The sequence below is a fragment of the Solea solea genome, chromosome 4, assembly GCF_958295425.1.
Source record: "Solea solea chromosome 4, fSolSol10.1, whole genome shotgun sequence".
Classification (NCBI taxonomy): Eukaryota; Metazoa; Chordata; class Actinopteri; order Pleuronectiformes; family Soleidae; genus Solea; species Solea solea.
The window spans coordinates 4,908,913-4,925,806 of record NC_081137.1 but is presented as its reverse complement, the minus strand read 5'-3'; the positions used below and the strand labels follow the sequence as shown (position 1 = coordinate 4,925,806).

General features: G+C 41.8%; 1 protein-coding gene across 5 annotated transcripts in view; it reads left to right on the top strand.

The window, feature by feature from the left end:
• Nucleotides 1-13,879, top strand: part of grik1a (glutamate receptor, ionotropic, kainate 1a) — a 43,776-nt gene extending 29,897 nt beyond the window's left edge. For 3 of the 5 annotated variants that reach the window (XM_058627459.1, XM_058627461.1, XM_058627458.1), the window contains 8 exons: nt 2,357-2,473; nt 3,134-3,337; nt 3,417-3,640; nt 4,291-4,409; nt 5,855-6,072; nt 6,966-7,191; nt 10,567-10,817; nt 13,317-13,879. In XM_058627459.1, the coding sequence (XP_058483442.1) occupies nt 2,357-2,473; nt 3,134-3,337; nt 3,417-3,640; nt 4,291-4,409; nt 5,855-6,072; nt 6,966-7,191; nt 10,567-10,817; nt 13,317-13,484 (1,527 nt within the window). In that variant the 3' untranslated portion in view covers nt 13,485-13,879. Of the gene's footprint in view, nt 1-2,356; nt 2,474-3,133; nt 3,338-3,416; nt 3,641-4,290; nt 4,410-5,854; nt 6,073-6,965; nt 7,192-10,566; nt 10,818-11,216; nt 11,371-13,316 lie in introns of all 5 variants that reach the window. The other 2 variants (XM_058627462.1, XM_058627460.1) reach the window with 1 other exon arrangement.
• Nucleotides 13,880-16,894: the final 3,015 nt, after the last annotated feature.

Genomic DNA, 16,894 nt, shown 5'->3' with positions numbered 1-16,894 from the left:
GTACACAAATGAATAGATAGCACTTTATTGCAGACTTGGATACATAGTGTTCAAAAAGACAGACAGCACTTAGCTTTGCTATTTCCTTTATATGTGATGCCTTTGCTTATCACCTTGAAATAAACAGTGAATGAGAGAGTGGATGTTGGTTTTATCCATTCTCTCAGACACACTGTCAAACGTTGGCATCGTCGTTCTTCCCCTTCGTCCGTCTCCAGTCGAGGTGCAGAAGCGCGATCCCTTCTTTTCGAGTGTCTTTAAATGCAAGTGCCTCACTTTTTTTGGTCATGAAAAATGAATTATCAGTTGTGTCAGTTGTGTTAGTTCTTGGGCACTGGAGTGTTAAAGAATCTGAAGAGGATGATGGGACGAAACAGAGTGAGAGTCTCCGGGGTAATAAATGATTTTCTCTTGATACCGTTGACGTTTTACGGCTTCCTCTCTCTCACTCTCTCACTCTTGACTTGCAGTCACGGTTTTCCACTCTGATTTGGTTGTGGATGGAGAAGAGCTTAAGGATTCATAGATACCGTTTGACTCCCGGCATATGAGAGAGAGCATTTCTGTCAGTTTTTATGGCACACTCTGTCGTCAGGAGCCGCGCTGAGAGGCACGGTAAATCTGCCAGGTTTCACCCTGTAAATCCATGACGTGGGAATGATGACTGTATTTTTGTGCAGTCATCCTGGGTTGTATTTTAGCATTGATTTCATTGGCGCACTCCGATTCTTTTATTACCTCAACTTCAGGCTGACTTATGCGCTTGATATTTCACAGAAGATGATGTCTGCCCAATTTATGCTCTTCTACATCATGAAACGGCACAGTCTGGGAACCAAACTACAACGATCCTTTCTACTTTGCCCCGTTTATCTTTTACTTTGAGGACAATACAATGAATTCATTCGAAAACCTCGCTCGCCGCGTTGCTCATCTGCTGTGTCTGAAGATAAGACAGATTTATGGACTCGTGCAAAGAGCGCACCTTTGCACGAGTGTCATGGAGGAGATGTAGTGTGTGCTTTTGGTGAGGTTATAAGGGGAGAACATTTGCTATCTGCAGAAGAAGGTGCAAGCATGTTATCTTCTTGGAAAGGTAATCCCATGTAGACCTGTTTGAAAAAGCAAACAATACTGTGGAAAAATAAGTACTGTGATAAGAGTAATAAGAAAATATCCAAATTCTCTACTTTCTGCTCCCGGACTGAAAAGCAAAAGAAGGAAATCCTGTCCCACTCATTCACTTAGTTCTATTACCAATGAATCTTGATCTATTAATGCCCTCGACTCCATTGCATCGGTGTCATGAGCCCACTTGACCTTTTCTCTGCTTTTGACCGAGGGGATTTGAAAATCCAGCTGCCAGACGACGCCGCTAATCTGCTAACTGTCCAGATTATACCAGCTTGTTTGATGATCCCATTTGCAGCTGCTGTGACGATAGAGTAACAAGTCGTCGTCTCTTTCCCGTGATACAACACTTCTCTAGTCATACCATCACTGCGGGTGTGATTTCTAGCAGATGTTTTTGGTTTTTTTTAATCATAGATTATTCCTTTATTTACCCTTATCATCAATTAATCGTTTAGTCTGTAAAATATCAGATCTCCTAAAATCCCAGTCTCATTAAAAGTCTTTTTTTGCAACTAAACATAAAGATGTCCAATTTATTGTCGCATTAAAAAACAAATTTAGCGAATTCTTATAAGCGATCATCTGGGAAAAAAAAAAAAAAGAAGACTAAAATGATTAATTGACCAGATTAAAACATAATCAAAGATAAGGGCTCACAGATGTCGGTGCCAAATTGAAAGCAATAATTCATCATACAGAAATTGCCATCTCCGCGTTCGCGGTGAACGAAAGCGTTTGCTTTTCCTCGGGATATACGATCAAAACACGCGAGGCAGATAAATCACGGGCACACAACAGGAATGATATACCCATTCAGCAGCTCGCCTCGTTGAACAAACTACTTCTTCATTTTCTTATTGACTGTACATAAAGTGAAGTTTCCGGCACTTTGCCCAGAATCATCAGAGCGAAGCTGAGCAAAGGGAAATGAATAGTGAATGGAGCAGAGGTTTTGAAAAGGAGCCAGCAGTGTCGGGTCTTTTTAACCTAATTTTTCATGTTTGACGGAACAGAAAGTATGATTAATATGCTGCATACTTGATCAGTTTCTTGTTTCCCGTTAAGACTTAATCATTCTACGTGTGTTTGAAATGGTAAAAACAAAAATATCAAGAATACTCAATGCTCCGGCCTCCAAGGTGACTCCTCCAGCTTCCCGTGATCCCAATCAAAACAGAATGTATGTGGTCCGCTCCGTCTGAAGCCCCGTTTACCTCTCCAGATTGCTGTGTGGAACTCGTACAAGGGGATGAAACTGATGGAGAAGTCCAACCGAGACAAGAATAACAATGTGACGGACTCTCTGGCGAACAGGACTCTTATCGTCACCACCATACTGGTGAGGGTGAAGGAGGGGCGGGTGTACAGAGGGACATTAGAGTGAGGGGTTGTAAGTAAGAGTATGACATTTAGGGAGGGTTTTTTTTTTGCCCCTGTGGAATATGTTTTGGGGCAATTTGATCAAATATTCAGTCATTGTTTCCCAAACCACATTTGACACTTATTAAAACCCTTTTAAATACCACATATAATAAAATGTAATACCAGCTGCACTGGTATACCAATTTAAAGTGGATATAATGGAAGATCTATGCAAAAAAACTATCATTTATCAAGTTATGTTGCATGACGGATGAAAAAAAAGCATAAACAAACAAACAATCACTTTACTATAATACATTCCTACAATTTCTAACATATGTAATCTGTAATCCTACAACAATTGTGTAGGATTACTCAATAGATTGTGCTACGGCATTTTTTTTTTATTATTATTTTTAAAAGCTTCTGCCCCGAGCACTCGCCAATTTCCCTACTCTGGTTGTAGGTGTAGAAAACAGTTGAATCATTTGCATAAACAGAATTTTTTATTGTGTAATCATAACTTTAAAAAAACCCACATTTAAAATCAAGGTCAGAATATAAATATGCATGTACTTATTCAAAATGAATCCCCAGAAAATTTGCATTTGCAGTTTATATTGTCCTTGTTCTACAGGAAAACCCATACGTGATGTATAGAAAGTCCGACAAGGAGCTGGCGGGTAACGATCGCTTCGAGGGCTACTGTCTGGACTTGTTGAAAGAGCTCTCCAACATCTTGGGCTTTACGTATGAAGTCAGACTGGTGGCCGACGGGAAATACGGAGCGCAGAATGACAAGGGGGAGTGGAGCGGGATGGTGCGAGAGCTGATCGACCACGTGAGTTGTATTCCGTCGTTCAATTGTTCATTTCGTACGTGGGCCTCATGCAATACCTGCTCTGCCTGGCGCGTCGCAGGTTGCGGACCTCGCTGTGGCTCCTTTGACCATCACTTACGTCAGAGAGAAAGTCATCGACTTCTCCAAACCCTTCATGACCTTGGGCATCAGCATCCTGTACCGCAAGCCCAACGGCACCAACCCAGGCGTGTTCTCCTTCCTCAATCCCCTGTCTCCAGACATCTGGATGTATGTGCTGCTGGCCTGCACTGGGGTCAGCTGTGTGCTCTTTGTGATCGCCAGGTAAGAAGATGGATTGGTGCTTGTGATGAGGAGATGATGTATGACTGACTGACTGCTGAACTGCACATATCCACTTTCTGAAGGATGGAGGGACTCCATGATTTGTAGCAGCAATGAGCATTGTGAAAGAATATACTCGACAGGAATCCCAAGAGGTCTGTGCCAATGGGCTTTATACTTTACTTAAAGGCCCAATGTGTGACATTTAGGAGGGTTTATTCCAATAAATACAATATGTACGTCTGTAGGAGTGTATATGTTGCCATGTTTCAACAATAGCTTGATGGATGGAAGAGTAAGTGGGAAAGTGGTGAGAGGAAAAAAAAAAGCATCCCTTCTGACATGTGAAGGCCACCGTATGCACTTGGAAATGGGAGGGGCCAACATTGGAGTGCTCTGTTACACCCTGCAGTCCCACCATTAGATATAATTACACACTTGACCTGTAGGAATCATTTTTTATTTCCGTTGAGCTCGTCTAAAAATGACTGGCTGTCCTCATGGTTGCTATTGTCACCTTCGCTTCCCTCTCAGATGCAGCGTGTAAGGTGTGAGAGAAAGGACCCGGGTGAAGTGTCGATTGGAAGGCTGTACTAAAGTGATGTTGTGTTCTGTTTATCATCTCTTCTTCTCTTTTCTTGTCGTTACAGGTTTACTCCATACGAGTGGTACAACCCGCACCCGTGCAACCCGTCCTCCAATCTAATCCAGAACAATTTCACCTTGCTCAACAGCTTCTGGTTCGGCATCGGCGCGCTCATGCGGCAAGGTATTTCGGCTCTAGGATCAATATTTTGAATTTAACAATCCATTTAACAATGGATCAGATGATTACCTCTACCTCTACCTCCAATAAAGGGCGACAGTTTTTGACACCGGCGCAGTGTTAACACATCATCTGGGCAAATGAGCCTTAAAGAAGGAATTAAACATATTAGGCATAATTTGTTTTAGTGAAGAGAAACGGGAGCAAACCCAAATAAGCAACTGCAGGCAAGAAAACAAGGTGCCCAACGCTGCTTAAAATAGACAGATCTGGCAACAGCGGACTAGTACAGGGAAGGAAACTCAACCAGTAGACGCTGAATTTACATTTGGGGCCAAATACCACTATAAAAAAACTGTTATTGTACGTTTTAAGAGTTCCAGAGATACAGAAGCTGCATAAGTCACAGGGCTCTTTCTGCAAAGCCGCCGACTGAACTCCCTGTGCAGCATGAAAAGACTGTACTGACTCTGTAAAGTCTGCTCTAAGCTGTTTAAGTCAAAACATCGATATCTGTCTCCTAAACTCTGCTGCTGCCCTTTTCCGCGCACGTCCGGATTTAGACCCCGCAAGTTGCCACTGCGCCCCGTTAGCGGGGATTGTGTTGACGTGCTTGCTGGACACGACCTCCCCCGAGGCGTGAGATTTGGAAAAGGATAAGTGTGACACACTTGATGCACCGGCCAACAACGCCAGAGTCCGCCGCGATGTGGCAACACTAATGAAATGGTGGGATGTTGCTGACAGCGAGCCACATTTGTCAAGTTTGTCAGTTCCCCAGAAAGGCATCAGTTTTGAAAAATGAGGAGACAGAAGGGAGTGAAGTTTTTTAACGGAAACCGGGTTCCAATTTGTTTCTACCTTGCCATTTTGCTCCGTGCAAAACGTGTCCCTGTTGTTTGTCATAATCTGCATGTGTGTTTTGTGGTTTGGAAGTGCCTCCTTAGATCGAGGACGTGTCTGCGAAAACCAGCTCCACCGAGTCTGTGTTTTATTCCAGAAGTGAAGTCGAGCGTTTATCAACGGAGAGGAAGGAAAATAAAAGATGAAAAAGATAGAAACACTTGCACAGGAAAAGTGGCAAAAGTGTTTTAGTTTTCTTTACACAGGAAAAAAAAGACAAATCATGCCGCTCATTTCAGTGTTTTGGTTTTATATTGCATCATTTGCTCTCCACCCATATTTCTATTGACTGTTATTGCAATTCTTTTTGCTTTCTGACACTGTTCTGTTTCTTTTGTAATGACCGTATTGTTGCGACGGAGGAAAGAAAAACATCCAATGAAGAGTTACACAATTTCTCATTGAAATCCATGTAATTGCACCTATTAAAATAACCCCCGTTGAACCGGTGGCTTTGAAAGAACATCCATCTCCCTGACAATTTACTTCCTGCTCCGACTCTAAATCCGTACTCTTCTTATTTCTCCCGTCGTCGTTGCTTCCAGGCTCGGAGCTCATGCCTAAAGCCCTGTCCACGCGTATCGTCGGTGGCATCTGGTGGTTCTTCACTTTGATCATCATCTCCTCGTACACGGCCAACTTGGCCGCGTTCCTCACGGTGGAGCGCATGGACGCGCCCATCGACTCGGCGGACGACCTGGCCAAACAGACCAGGATCGAATACGGGGCCGTGAGGGACGGATCCACCATGACCTTCTTCAAGGTAAATGGATTGTTGTCGACAGTATAGCTTCAAGCAGCAATGTCCACGTATAGATCCTGGATTAGACTGTTTGTCTTAAATTTACCATTGTACATTAATCCCTATATTATGTGTTTCTCCTTGCCGCCGGGACAGTAGCAGAGATTACTTGATTTACGAGAGATTATTGTTCACCTAGTGTCTCCTGGGCTCTTCCGCATTGCTTATCAAGTTACTGCTGCGTTTTAAACCAAATGGGAACCGCCGGGGACACGAAAGGTTTTAAACAAATGATTATTTTCAGCACCAGATGTGCGTATGACTCCGTACGATGGATATCATGAAATGAGATTCCTGTTGGTTTTCCTCTGCCTCTCTCGCGTCCTGAATCGTTGCCAAACCTCCCAGAAAAGACAAAAAATGCACGGTTACATTCATTAACGCTGAGTGGAGAGAATGTGTCTCGTCTAAGTTGAGGACAAACATGCCGTTCGGCGCCTTGTTAGTTGAAATCATATCTGTGTCCTCGTGTCCTCAGGCAGATTTTCAGGGCTGTCACTCTGCCTCACTCTCTCTCTCTCTCCTTGCTTCCTGGAGGCTGCGGCTCAGCATGGGTGATCCATGCAGGGCTTTATCCTCCCAGATTGCAGCCAGTGATTACGACTGCCTGGGTAGAAAGAAGCAGACTGTGTTGATGGCTTGAACAAATTGAATCAGCTGGAGGAGATTTAGAGCACAGCTGTCCCATTTTTTTTTTCTGACTGAGCAAGAAACACACACACACACTTACACTAAGTCCTGCACATCCGTCTTGATTTGAAATATAGTATTATTGTACGTGTATTGTGACTTTACGCCCCGCCCGCATGACACCGCCCACCCGCTGTCGCCCGCTTTGGCTCCTTTTGTTGCAGAAATCAAAGATCTCCACCTATGAGAAGATGTGGGCGTTTATGAGCAGCAGGAAGAACACTGCGCTGGTGAAGAACAACCAGGACGGCATCACCCGCGTCCTCACCACGGACTACGCCATGCTGATGGAGTCCACCAGCATCGAGTACATAAGCCAGAGGAACTGCAACCTCACGCAGATCGGAGGGCTCATAGACTCCAAGGGCTACGGGGTGGGAACGCCTATCGGTAAGCGGAATGAGAGACGTACGCTTCCCCACCGTGTCCGTCAAAACACTACACGCCACATATACCAATATCACAGATTTGTCACATGACATGATTTAGGCACATGTCCATGGGAGGGTGTAAAAATCCCCAGTTCCACTACCGATGACGACAACTTCATGGTTTTGGGGCGGAGCTTTGATGAGCGGATGGCGGGACTTTCAAGCCTCCGTACCGTAGCTTTTCTTTTTTTTTTTTCTTTTTTACCATGTCGCATCCATTTCTTTTTCTTGTTATTCTCTTTTTTATTGATCTTCAACAGGAAAAAAAGACATGCATAAAGACATACTTACGTACATGCTAACCAAAACGGAACAAAACAATACCACAAATCAAGACTCAAAAAACTTAGGGAATACAACAGAGACAGCCTATATTTATGTGTATGTGTATGCATATGTATATATTGCTCTAATTAATCAAATTAAGAGAAAAGGTGTAGGTTCATCTGTATATATATTTTGAGATTTAAAAAAAAAATCTTTAAAAATATAAATTATTATTATTATTATTATTATTATTATTATTAGCATAAGAACCCCATATTTTCATGTAAATCTGATCCATCAGTCTTTCACAGGAGGAAATCTTAGACATTTCATCAAACCAACCCTTAGTTTTCCAATGACGTAACACTATTCTGCATCCAGTAATAAGTGCTATTCTACACATTTAGACCACTTCCTTTCTGTATCACTCCACAGAAGATCAACATGATGTGAGAGAGCGCCACACCGTACCACAGCTTTAAATCCGTTAGTGAAAGTTTGAAGTCGTATTTTTTAACTTCCACGCGGACGGTTTCTATCATTTTGTGAACTCCCTTGTATTTACTGCCTGCTCTCTGTGGCACACTGCACACATTTAGCCTCTAAGTTAGTAAAAAAGAAGAAATACAGCACTGCACAAATCACATTCATACATGCTCTCCTGAGAGTTTTAAAAGGTAATGAAGGCCCCTTTTGATGATTGTGGGACTAGAATAGAATTTTAATGCCGTCTCTTTAAATGGAGGCTTTGTGCTGCAGATGCAACCTTCAAATGATTTTCGAGTTCAAGTGCTGAGATGTCGTCCCGTAATCCTCGACATACAAATGCACTTCAATTTGAAACCTCTGCCAGCTGCTCGGCGCAAATGTTCAGCAAAGCGAATCCATATCAGCCTGCTGCTATATTTACAGACAGTGCGGTTGGATGTTTATTTAAGCCGTCCTTAACATTCTGTGTCTGTCGTCCTTTGGTCCTTTTATTTTGTTGTTGTTTATTTGTTTATTCCCCTACGTTACTGCCAGAGACACCAAGAAGACTGACTTCTGCACCCAACCTACGCAACATCCAGAACAATACAGTATATCTTTATATTCTACAGTACCTTTTGAGTGACTCTACTCTTATGTAAGCAATTAAAATCCATCCATTCATTAACTATACAACTTATAATTTGAGAGGTGCCGGGGGGGGGATGGAAATAATACGCAGACACAAACAATGACTCACATTTGCATTCACACCTACAGGCCATGTAGTTTCCAATTAATCTAATGCCTGTCTTTGCGATGTGGGAGGAGGACGACGGATTATCTGGAGGAAACCCACGCTCACGCTGCGACACCGCGCAAACCTCCTGAACTCATATTGATTTTTAATTGCAAGCAAAATGTAACTTTAGGAGAAGTTGAAAAGGTCAAAAAATGAGACACGCGCACATCTGTGACTCCAGTTCCTCCCTCATCACCAAGCGGCGCGTCGCGTGATGTCTCACGCTCTGATATGAGTCCTCTGCTGTGTAGAAAATAATGATGGTGACCAAAGGACGGAAGACAATCTGCAAGACGGATCCTCGGTGTTGCTAATCCAGTCTCACTTTGATGTAGACCTGTATGAGTTTCATTGAGCCTTTACATCCTCCTGGGACAAAGAACAGAGGAGGCGGGAGAAAGGAAGATGTAAAAGGTGAAAAGGAAGCAGACCCTTGCAACGCGTGTGCCACATACTGTGGCTAACTATTCTGAGATACTAGGAGGAAAAAAAAAAAACACTTGTGAAGAAGAAATCATTTATTCATCTTTCCAAATCCAGCTTGTAGGGAAACTGCAGGAATCCAGTGATGGTATCTCAATGACGTCCTGTTGGACTCCTGCCCTTGTCCCCGGAATACAAGCGCTAGTGGGGAATCGATTAATGGAATGAAGTGTGTCGACATCAACTTCCTGCCGTCCATTAACTTTACAATATTCATTCTTTAAGATGACGAAGCATAAAATCGAGGCTGTGATAGCGCAGAAAGCTTCCAATTCTGGATGTGGACGGAGTTGGATGTCCCGCAAGTCGCAGCTGTTAGTCCTTCACCAGTCCAAAAATGGAGTGCACTGAATTTTGCCATTGTATGTGTTGCTTTTGTCTTAAAATTCTGTGTACGGGCCACTTCAGACATTTCAAACACTGATCGTATACATGCAACATGCAGGCTGCGTTCATCCAATTTAGAGAAATTAGATAGTCGGACTAACTGTACATGTTTAGGATTAAATAATAAATAAAGACGTGTCTAAGTGCAACACAGCTGAGCGGCAAATTACATAAGTGAGCCTGTACTGACTGATTCCCAATTAGAGCTGCAACTAACGATTATTTTCATAATCGATTAATCTGTCGATTATTTTCTCGATGAATCGATGAATCGTTTGGTCCATAAAATATCAGAAAACCATAAAAAATGTTGATCGGTGTTCGTCAAACCTGGAAATGATGATGTCCTCAAATGTCTTGTTTTGTCCACAAACCAAAATGATTGACTTTTAATGATTAATTTGTTATCCAGAGCAAAGAAATGAAGAAAATATTCATATTTAAGAAGCTTAAACAATCAGAAATCTTGTTTTAATCATGAAAAAAGCTTCAAACCGATGAACGATTATCAAAATAGTTGTCGATTAATTTAGTAATCGATTAATAATCGATTCATCGATTAATCGTTTCAGCTCTATTCCCAATGTCGAAGGCCCTGAAGAGACACCAGGGTCTGGGGCTGAGAGATGGAGAACGCTGGGTTTTATTGGAGTGTGGTTGGGTAGAAGCCTATTTTTATTCAACCTTTAAAATTCCCTTAAATCCTTGGCCCTCAGCAGGACTGGGACTCTGCTCTGTGGTCAGTGATGTTGTCTTTTTGGCTTACCTGGCTAACTCCCTCTCCGTGGCTCCCTTCTCTCATGTCACCTCATCAGTGCATGTATTGAGAGACATTTCCAGCAGCTCTGACTGAGCATTTAAAGTATTTATCACCGAAAGGATGACAAATAACAAATAATGGCGTGTCATGACTCTGTTCCGCTCCAGGTTCTCCGTACAGGGACAAAGTGACCATCGCCATTCTCCAGCTGCAGGAGGAAGGGAAGCTGCACATGATGAAGGAGAAGTGGTGGCGAGGAAACGGCTGCCCCGAGGAGGACAACAAGGAGGCCAACGCTCTGGGCGTGGAAAACATCGGCGGTATCTTCATCGTCCTGGCTGCCGGTCTGGTTCTGTCGGTGTTCGTGGCCATTGGAGAGTTCATCTACAAGGCGCGCAGGAACGCAGACATCGAGGAGGTAAGAGTGAGGGTGAGGAGGAGCGATGACGACAAGTGAGAGGATTAAATGTTGCTCTCCACTCCCGGGAAAGTCATCTTTGTGCTCAGTCAAGAGTAATTCAGTCAAAATCACATTTACAATGACAGGTTTTTGTCTTTCTAATTATAATATATCAGTGGCAGGCAGTCCTTCACGGTTAAAAAAAAAAAAGAAACTTAATTAAAGAACTGAGTGAGTCATCAGCTCCATATGAATGGCACAATCATTCACTCTGTACATGATTAGTTTCTTCGCCTTTGTTTGGTGTCTTTTATTTCTATTCTTTCTTTTTTGACTTTCTTTCCACATCTGGTTTCATCTCTTTTTGTGCGTCGTGTCTTCTTCTCCATCCTTTGTTTCTTTGCACGCGTCCGTCAGGCCTTTTGTTTCTTTTACGGGGTGCAGTCGCACCAGCTTCAGCGGCGTGGCTCCGCCTCCTCCACTGGCACCTCTTTATCTACTGATTTGGAGAGCGGCAGGCTGCTGGGCGATGACACGGGGTAGCCGTGGCGGCCCATTAACGACACGATAGGTTTGTAACCAGGCCACCCTCTCTGTCTCAGCCACTCCCAGTTATTATTACTCTTTTCCCTTCTATATCTGACCCTGGTGTCTGTCGTGCTTCCCTGCAAAATATCTGTTTTTGTCTTGTGCTTTCAAATTCTCGTGATATCCGTCTTCATTGCAGAGTTTTGGGCCATTGCAGTCCAACTTTCCTCTTATTTACTGTCGTATTTATTGAGCACTTACGCTAATAGAATAAAAACCCACCCAGTTTATTTAAAGCAATGTTTTGAAGTTATGGGCTTACTATTAAACATATCAATTATTTGTTTTATTGTGATCAATGTGATTTCATTTCATTATACTTCTTAAAAATGAGGCATTTAACTTCAAATAACGAGTTATGTGGCTCCCTCCCCGGGGGAATTAGCTGTTTTGTGGGGGTTTTTTTTGGCTTGCACTGGTTAAGTAGCTTTTCAATACATGCAGGGAAGTTTTTTTTCCGCCTCATTTATTCCACGGTCTCCGTAGACATGTGTGTACACTTCAGATGTAGACTTTGAAATGTCTTGAGGGAAATCAAAAGATAGGAAAACGTTGTTTTTTCTTCATATTTTCCACCTCATTAAGCTCCTTGGTCGGCTGAAATTTGGGTAACAGTGATGGAGCCTCCGTGTAAAGTTAATTTGTCCCCTGGCACAAATCAAAAAAAGTTATAATTTTATAAGTGACAATGACTGAAAATGATGGATGGCTTCAGAGAGGGACACATGACTTTTAAGGTCATCACTGCACCACTCGACTGCCTGTCGTGTTTTGTCAAGAGCCGTCTCATTCATTATGGTGAAAAGAAAACTCACGATGAGCATAAATCATGTAAACCACTGGTTGCTGTGTCCAAAAGTGAATCATTAAATGCAATGAAGGTGACATGATCCTTTCATTTAATTTCCGGTTCATGTTTGATTTAGCGCCTGTTAGGTAAGTCTTTCATTCAATCTGTGGTTTTTTGCTCCTCTGTGTCTCTCTCTCTGTCTTTCATGGGGTGAATTGTAAAAGGTTTTGTTCTTCACTGATACCGAAGCATTTATGGGAAACCAGCAGGAGGCCACATTTGTGTGAGAGGCCTGAGGATGAAAGAGGAGAAAGACCTTCAGAAAATGAGGTGACACCGGACTGCAAATGCGGATTCAATTCAGCGAACATACCAGTGAAAGGAAACTTAAAAAAAAAAGAAAGAGGGAAAACAAATATGATTGAAGGTTGATGAGTTCAATATAATTTGTCGTGCAGAATCAAATAAACCTCAGGCCTTTATTTGGTAATTAAAGTAATTACCATGTTATGAGTTTGTAGCTTCAGAAACTGACCTTTATCTTTTGTCTGTGTGATTGGATTTCATGGATCTCGTCATAAAAAAATGATCTGCGTTTATTTTACAAAAAGAATCTCTTGGTCAGACTTTGCTTAATGTGCTCTATGTGCTTAGTTAAATAGTTAAGACTTTATTGATCTCTCATTGGGTAAATTAACTTAAGGTCAAAGGCAGACCTAGCTTTCACTTAATTTTCAAATGAATGGTTCCCTAGGTGAGTTCCCGGCCCTCGTTTGGACACCCCTGCTCTCAGTATTTTTTATTTTCGTCAGGATGAATTCCTCAACAGTGTTTTTTTCTCTTTTTCTTTTGTCAAAAGAAAAAAACGTTGATTTTTCTCAAAAATCAACGTTTTTAATTTCTTAGAAGGTCCACCATTTAAGTATAATGACTGCAGAGAGGACTCACCCCTCCCTTTCCCAAATGTGTCAAGGAACTACAGTGGTCTTCATGTACCAGAAAGGACGATGCTCTTCCGAACTGTTATTTCTAAAGAAATGATACACTTATACAAACATACTTGTGGTTAGTATATTCAATTTCTGCTCATAAACCCATTTTGACATGTAACCCAGGCTTTTACTTGCTCTCACTGACAGTGTGTGTCGTTTACCGCCGTCATGGAGGACTTGGGAATCTCCCTGCAGTGTTACAAAGGGATCCGGAGGAGGTCGCCACTCAACACCGGAGTTCGGTCAACTTGCATCTTCTGTCAACCGCAGCCCACGGCGAAGAGGGACGGACGGAGGCGGGACTCCAGCACTTGAGCGTCGGATCTGTAAAAAAAAAAAACAACCGTAAAGATCAGAGACTCTTTGGCTTCTGTGTTTTGGCGCATTTCCACCGGCTCTACTCGCCCCGCCACGGCAAGTCGAGCCGGTGGAAATCCGCCATTTGTTTCCTCATTAAACTTGTCTTTATACTAAAACGTGAATGGATATTATGTTAAGTGTTATACTGTTGGTGTAGTTCACAGCGTCTTGGCCTTGTATTAACATTCAATTGTTACGAGCTGATGGTGAATAGAGTAGTAAAATCCACAGCTGTTGTGAGCGGCCGGTAGAGTTGAAATCTGCAAACTTTATTGATACTCCCATTGTGTAAATGTACAACATCTTCACAGATTTTTTTCTGTATAAAGACTTTTGCATTTTTTCATTAAAAAAAAACAAAAAAAAAAACTTAAAGGTTTTGTCCAGTTTGTGTGTGTGTGTGTGTGTGTGTGTGTGTTTCTTTGTGGCAGGCACCAAAGCAGCTTCAGAGCCAAACTGTGAAAAAACAAGATAAGGACCTCCAAGGAGAGTGAGGAACACACCTGCTGTTTTCTCAACTTCAAATGCCAGCATTACAAACATCCAATCACACACACACACTCTGAGACACATGTAGCCTCACTGATGCTCGTGACCATGAAATATTGCCTTTAGAGAAGGAGAGGACAAATTGGGAGGCAGTTTATTTCATCCCAAATTCTCTGGAGGTCAAAGACAAAATGCAATTTCCTCGTTCCCACAGGAGCACGCGCTCGTTTCCCTGCACATCGTTTGCTGTTGTTGGATTTTAAAGCCGGAGGCGTCTGCCGTGACGAGTTTATCTCGTCTTTAAATACATCGCAATCTTTGGCAACCATAAGATTAAATATAGCACATTCCAACAAATGTGTTTATGAAAATCTTATTTACAAAGATTTGGTTTTACTTACATAAAGCACATTGATCTCGAAAGTGGGGGTCAGTAGTTCGCTGTTGGCACCTGGACTCTAGATGTTTGACTGAAAAAAACCTTCTCAATGAGAGGATGAAGAATGACCTGCTTCAGTTATCTCTTAAATTTTGAAAAGACTAAATCAAAGACTTGAAAATATTAACCGACTGAAATCTTGTAGTGTGTTCCCAGCTTTAGATGCAAGGTTAAACACCTTTGACTAAAGGATGTCCAGGTGCCTCCGGCTAACTCCGATTCACAGAACGACTCTCTAGACTTTCCGCCAGTTAGGGCTGAGGAAGCCTCTCGCATGAGAGATGAAACATCTTCACCTTCACTCAAGCAGGTCCAGTTGCCTGGAGCGAAATCCTGAAGATGACTATGACCTGGACGAGTGAGAATCTTCACGGATGAATAATGAAAATGTATCTCTGTGCGGCAGGAATGCAAAAAAAACATTAAAAAAAAAAGTCCTGTTTCAAAAGTGTGGATTTGAGGAAATTTTGACTATAAAAATCTTATTAAACTTAAATTGTATCCACCTAATTTAAAATCTGCCTCGCATCCACCGCTCAAACAAATTGAAACCAGGAAACTGTGTTACCTGATAGCTGCATAGAATTGAAAACGCAGCAGGAACGAAGAAATATTCAAATATCCCCTTTTTTTTATGTGTTTTTTAGGAAACTGTGTTCATTAAATTTTGATTTTGTTTGGAGGGGGGGATGATGATGCAGCAGCACATTTTGATTTTCTGTTGTGCACATAATCAGAGTCAGGAATGAAAATGTCCTGGGTTCAATTAGCTCCGTGCGGCAGGAACGCAGAGAGAATCGACGGCAACCATCAGCCACTGACATGTTAATTTGAACTGAACTCCAGTCATCAGCAGAATAATCAACTCTGATGCTCCAGCGCCCACAAACACATCACGTAGATATCAGCGTGCTGCTGCTAAAAAAAAAAACAACTAAATGTGTTGCCGTTAATATATTCTCTCATCGTGTTCCCGGTGTTTAATGGTAGCCTACAGCAGTCACTCCCCTCATTTCCTTGCTTATCTCGTTTGAAGATGACCTCATGGTAAAATATTTAATCAGAGAGGAAGACTGCCGTGTCGTGGCCGACAGATTTCATCTTCTTCTTCATCTTCATCATCTTTTCTGTGATTCAGTCCCCCTGGTCCCCCAGTCCTCCAGTTAATTCAATTCAATTTTGATGTGAGGGTCTAAGGACGTCTAAGGAGGTCTAAGGGTGTCCTCTGTCCTTAGACCCTCACATCGTGTAAGGAAACTTGGCATGGACTCCAACCAGCAACCCTCCAGTTACAAGCCAGTTCTCCTTTCCACTTGGTCATGGGCTACCAAGCAATGATATTAAATATCGACAAAAAAGTAAAAATATTGATAAACAGCAACAACTAATTTACTTCATACTTGATTTGCTTTTTATTGAAATAAAAGTTAGTCACAGATTTACTCAAATAAAACTGTCAAGACATATTCTATTTGGTTTTTGGTGAGTTGGACCATCCATGTTAATGAGTAAATCTATATCTAATCTATATGTATATGCAGGAAAATGTCATACTGTCTAAAATATCAATATCTTATCCTGAAAAAACAATTCATAAACAAGTCATCCACATAAATGTGAAATTTCTTTAATACAAAAAACATACATCCAAAATGTATCAATCTTAAAACAGATGTTAAAATATTTTTGATTTACGGACGGGTATAGTTAAAGATTAGATTAATCCAAACAAATGAAAACATAAGTTTCATTGGTCAGAAACAAATATTAGAGGGAGAGAGAAAACCAAATGTTAAAGGGCATCATAAGCCCCTTAAATATTAAATAAAGACCTTCAACACTGACCATCTAATGTGATTGACATTTCAAACAAGAAATACTGAATAAAAGACTTGAGTCGAAGGTTTGTTGGTGACATTTCTCTGGGCGGATTGTGTGCAGGAAGGTTTGAGTGAATCCTGTGGGAATTGGACCGAGCTTTTCTTAATCTCTACATGTAATGAGTTTTCTCTTTTTTGGTATTCAGATTAACTCTGGGATTGGGCTCAGGACGATGTTTGGTTGACGCTAATCTCCTAACCCCATAATTCTTAATCAAAACCAAAGGCAGTATTTTTTTTTTTTTTTTATCATCATCATCTAATCCGTCATGAGTGAGAGCGTGGATTACATCTGTGACCTTGACGATAACCTAAGACGACCTCACATGAATAACTTCATTTCCCCGGTACACCTGTGTTCATGTCCTTGTTTGTTTCCGTCATATTATCTATTTATCCAGTGTGCAGCCTCGGTGCTGAAGAAGAAGAAGAAGAAGAAGAAGAAATGTAGGTTGGATAAAAGGACGGTGGCATCTGTCTGCGTTTGCCATTGCTAAGAAGGTTAGCGACTATGATCCATACTTATGTTCTTCTTTTTGGACAGATGAGATTGAGAA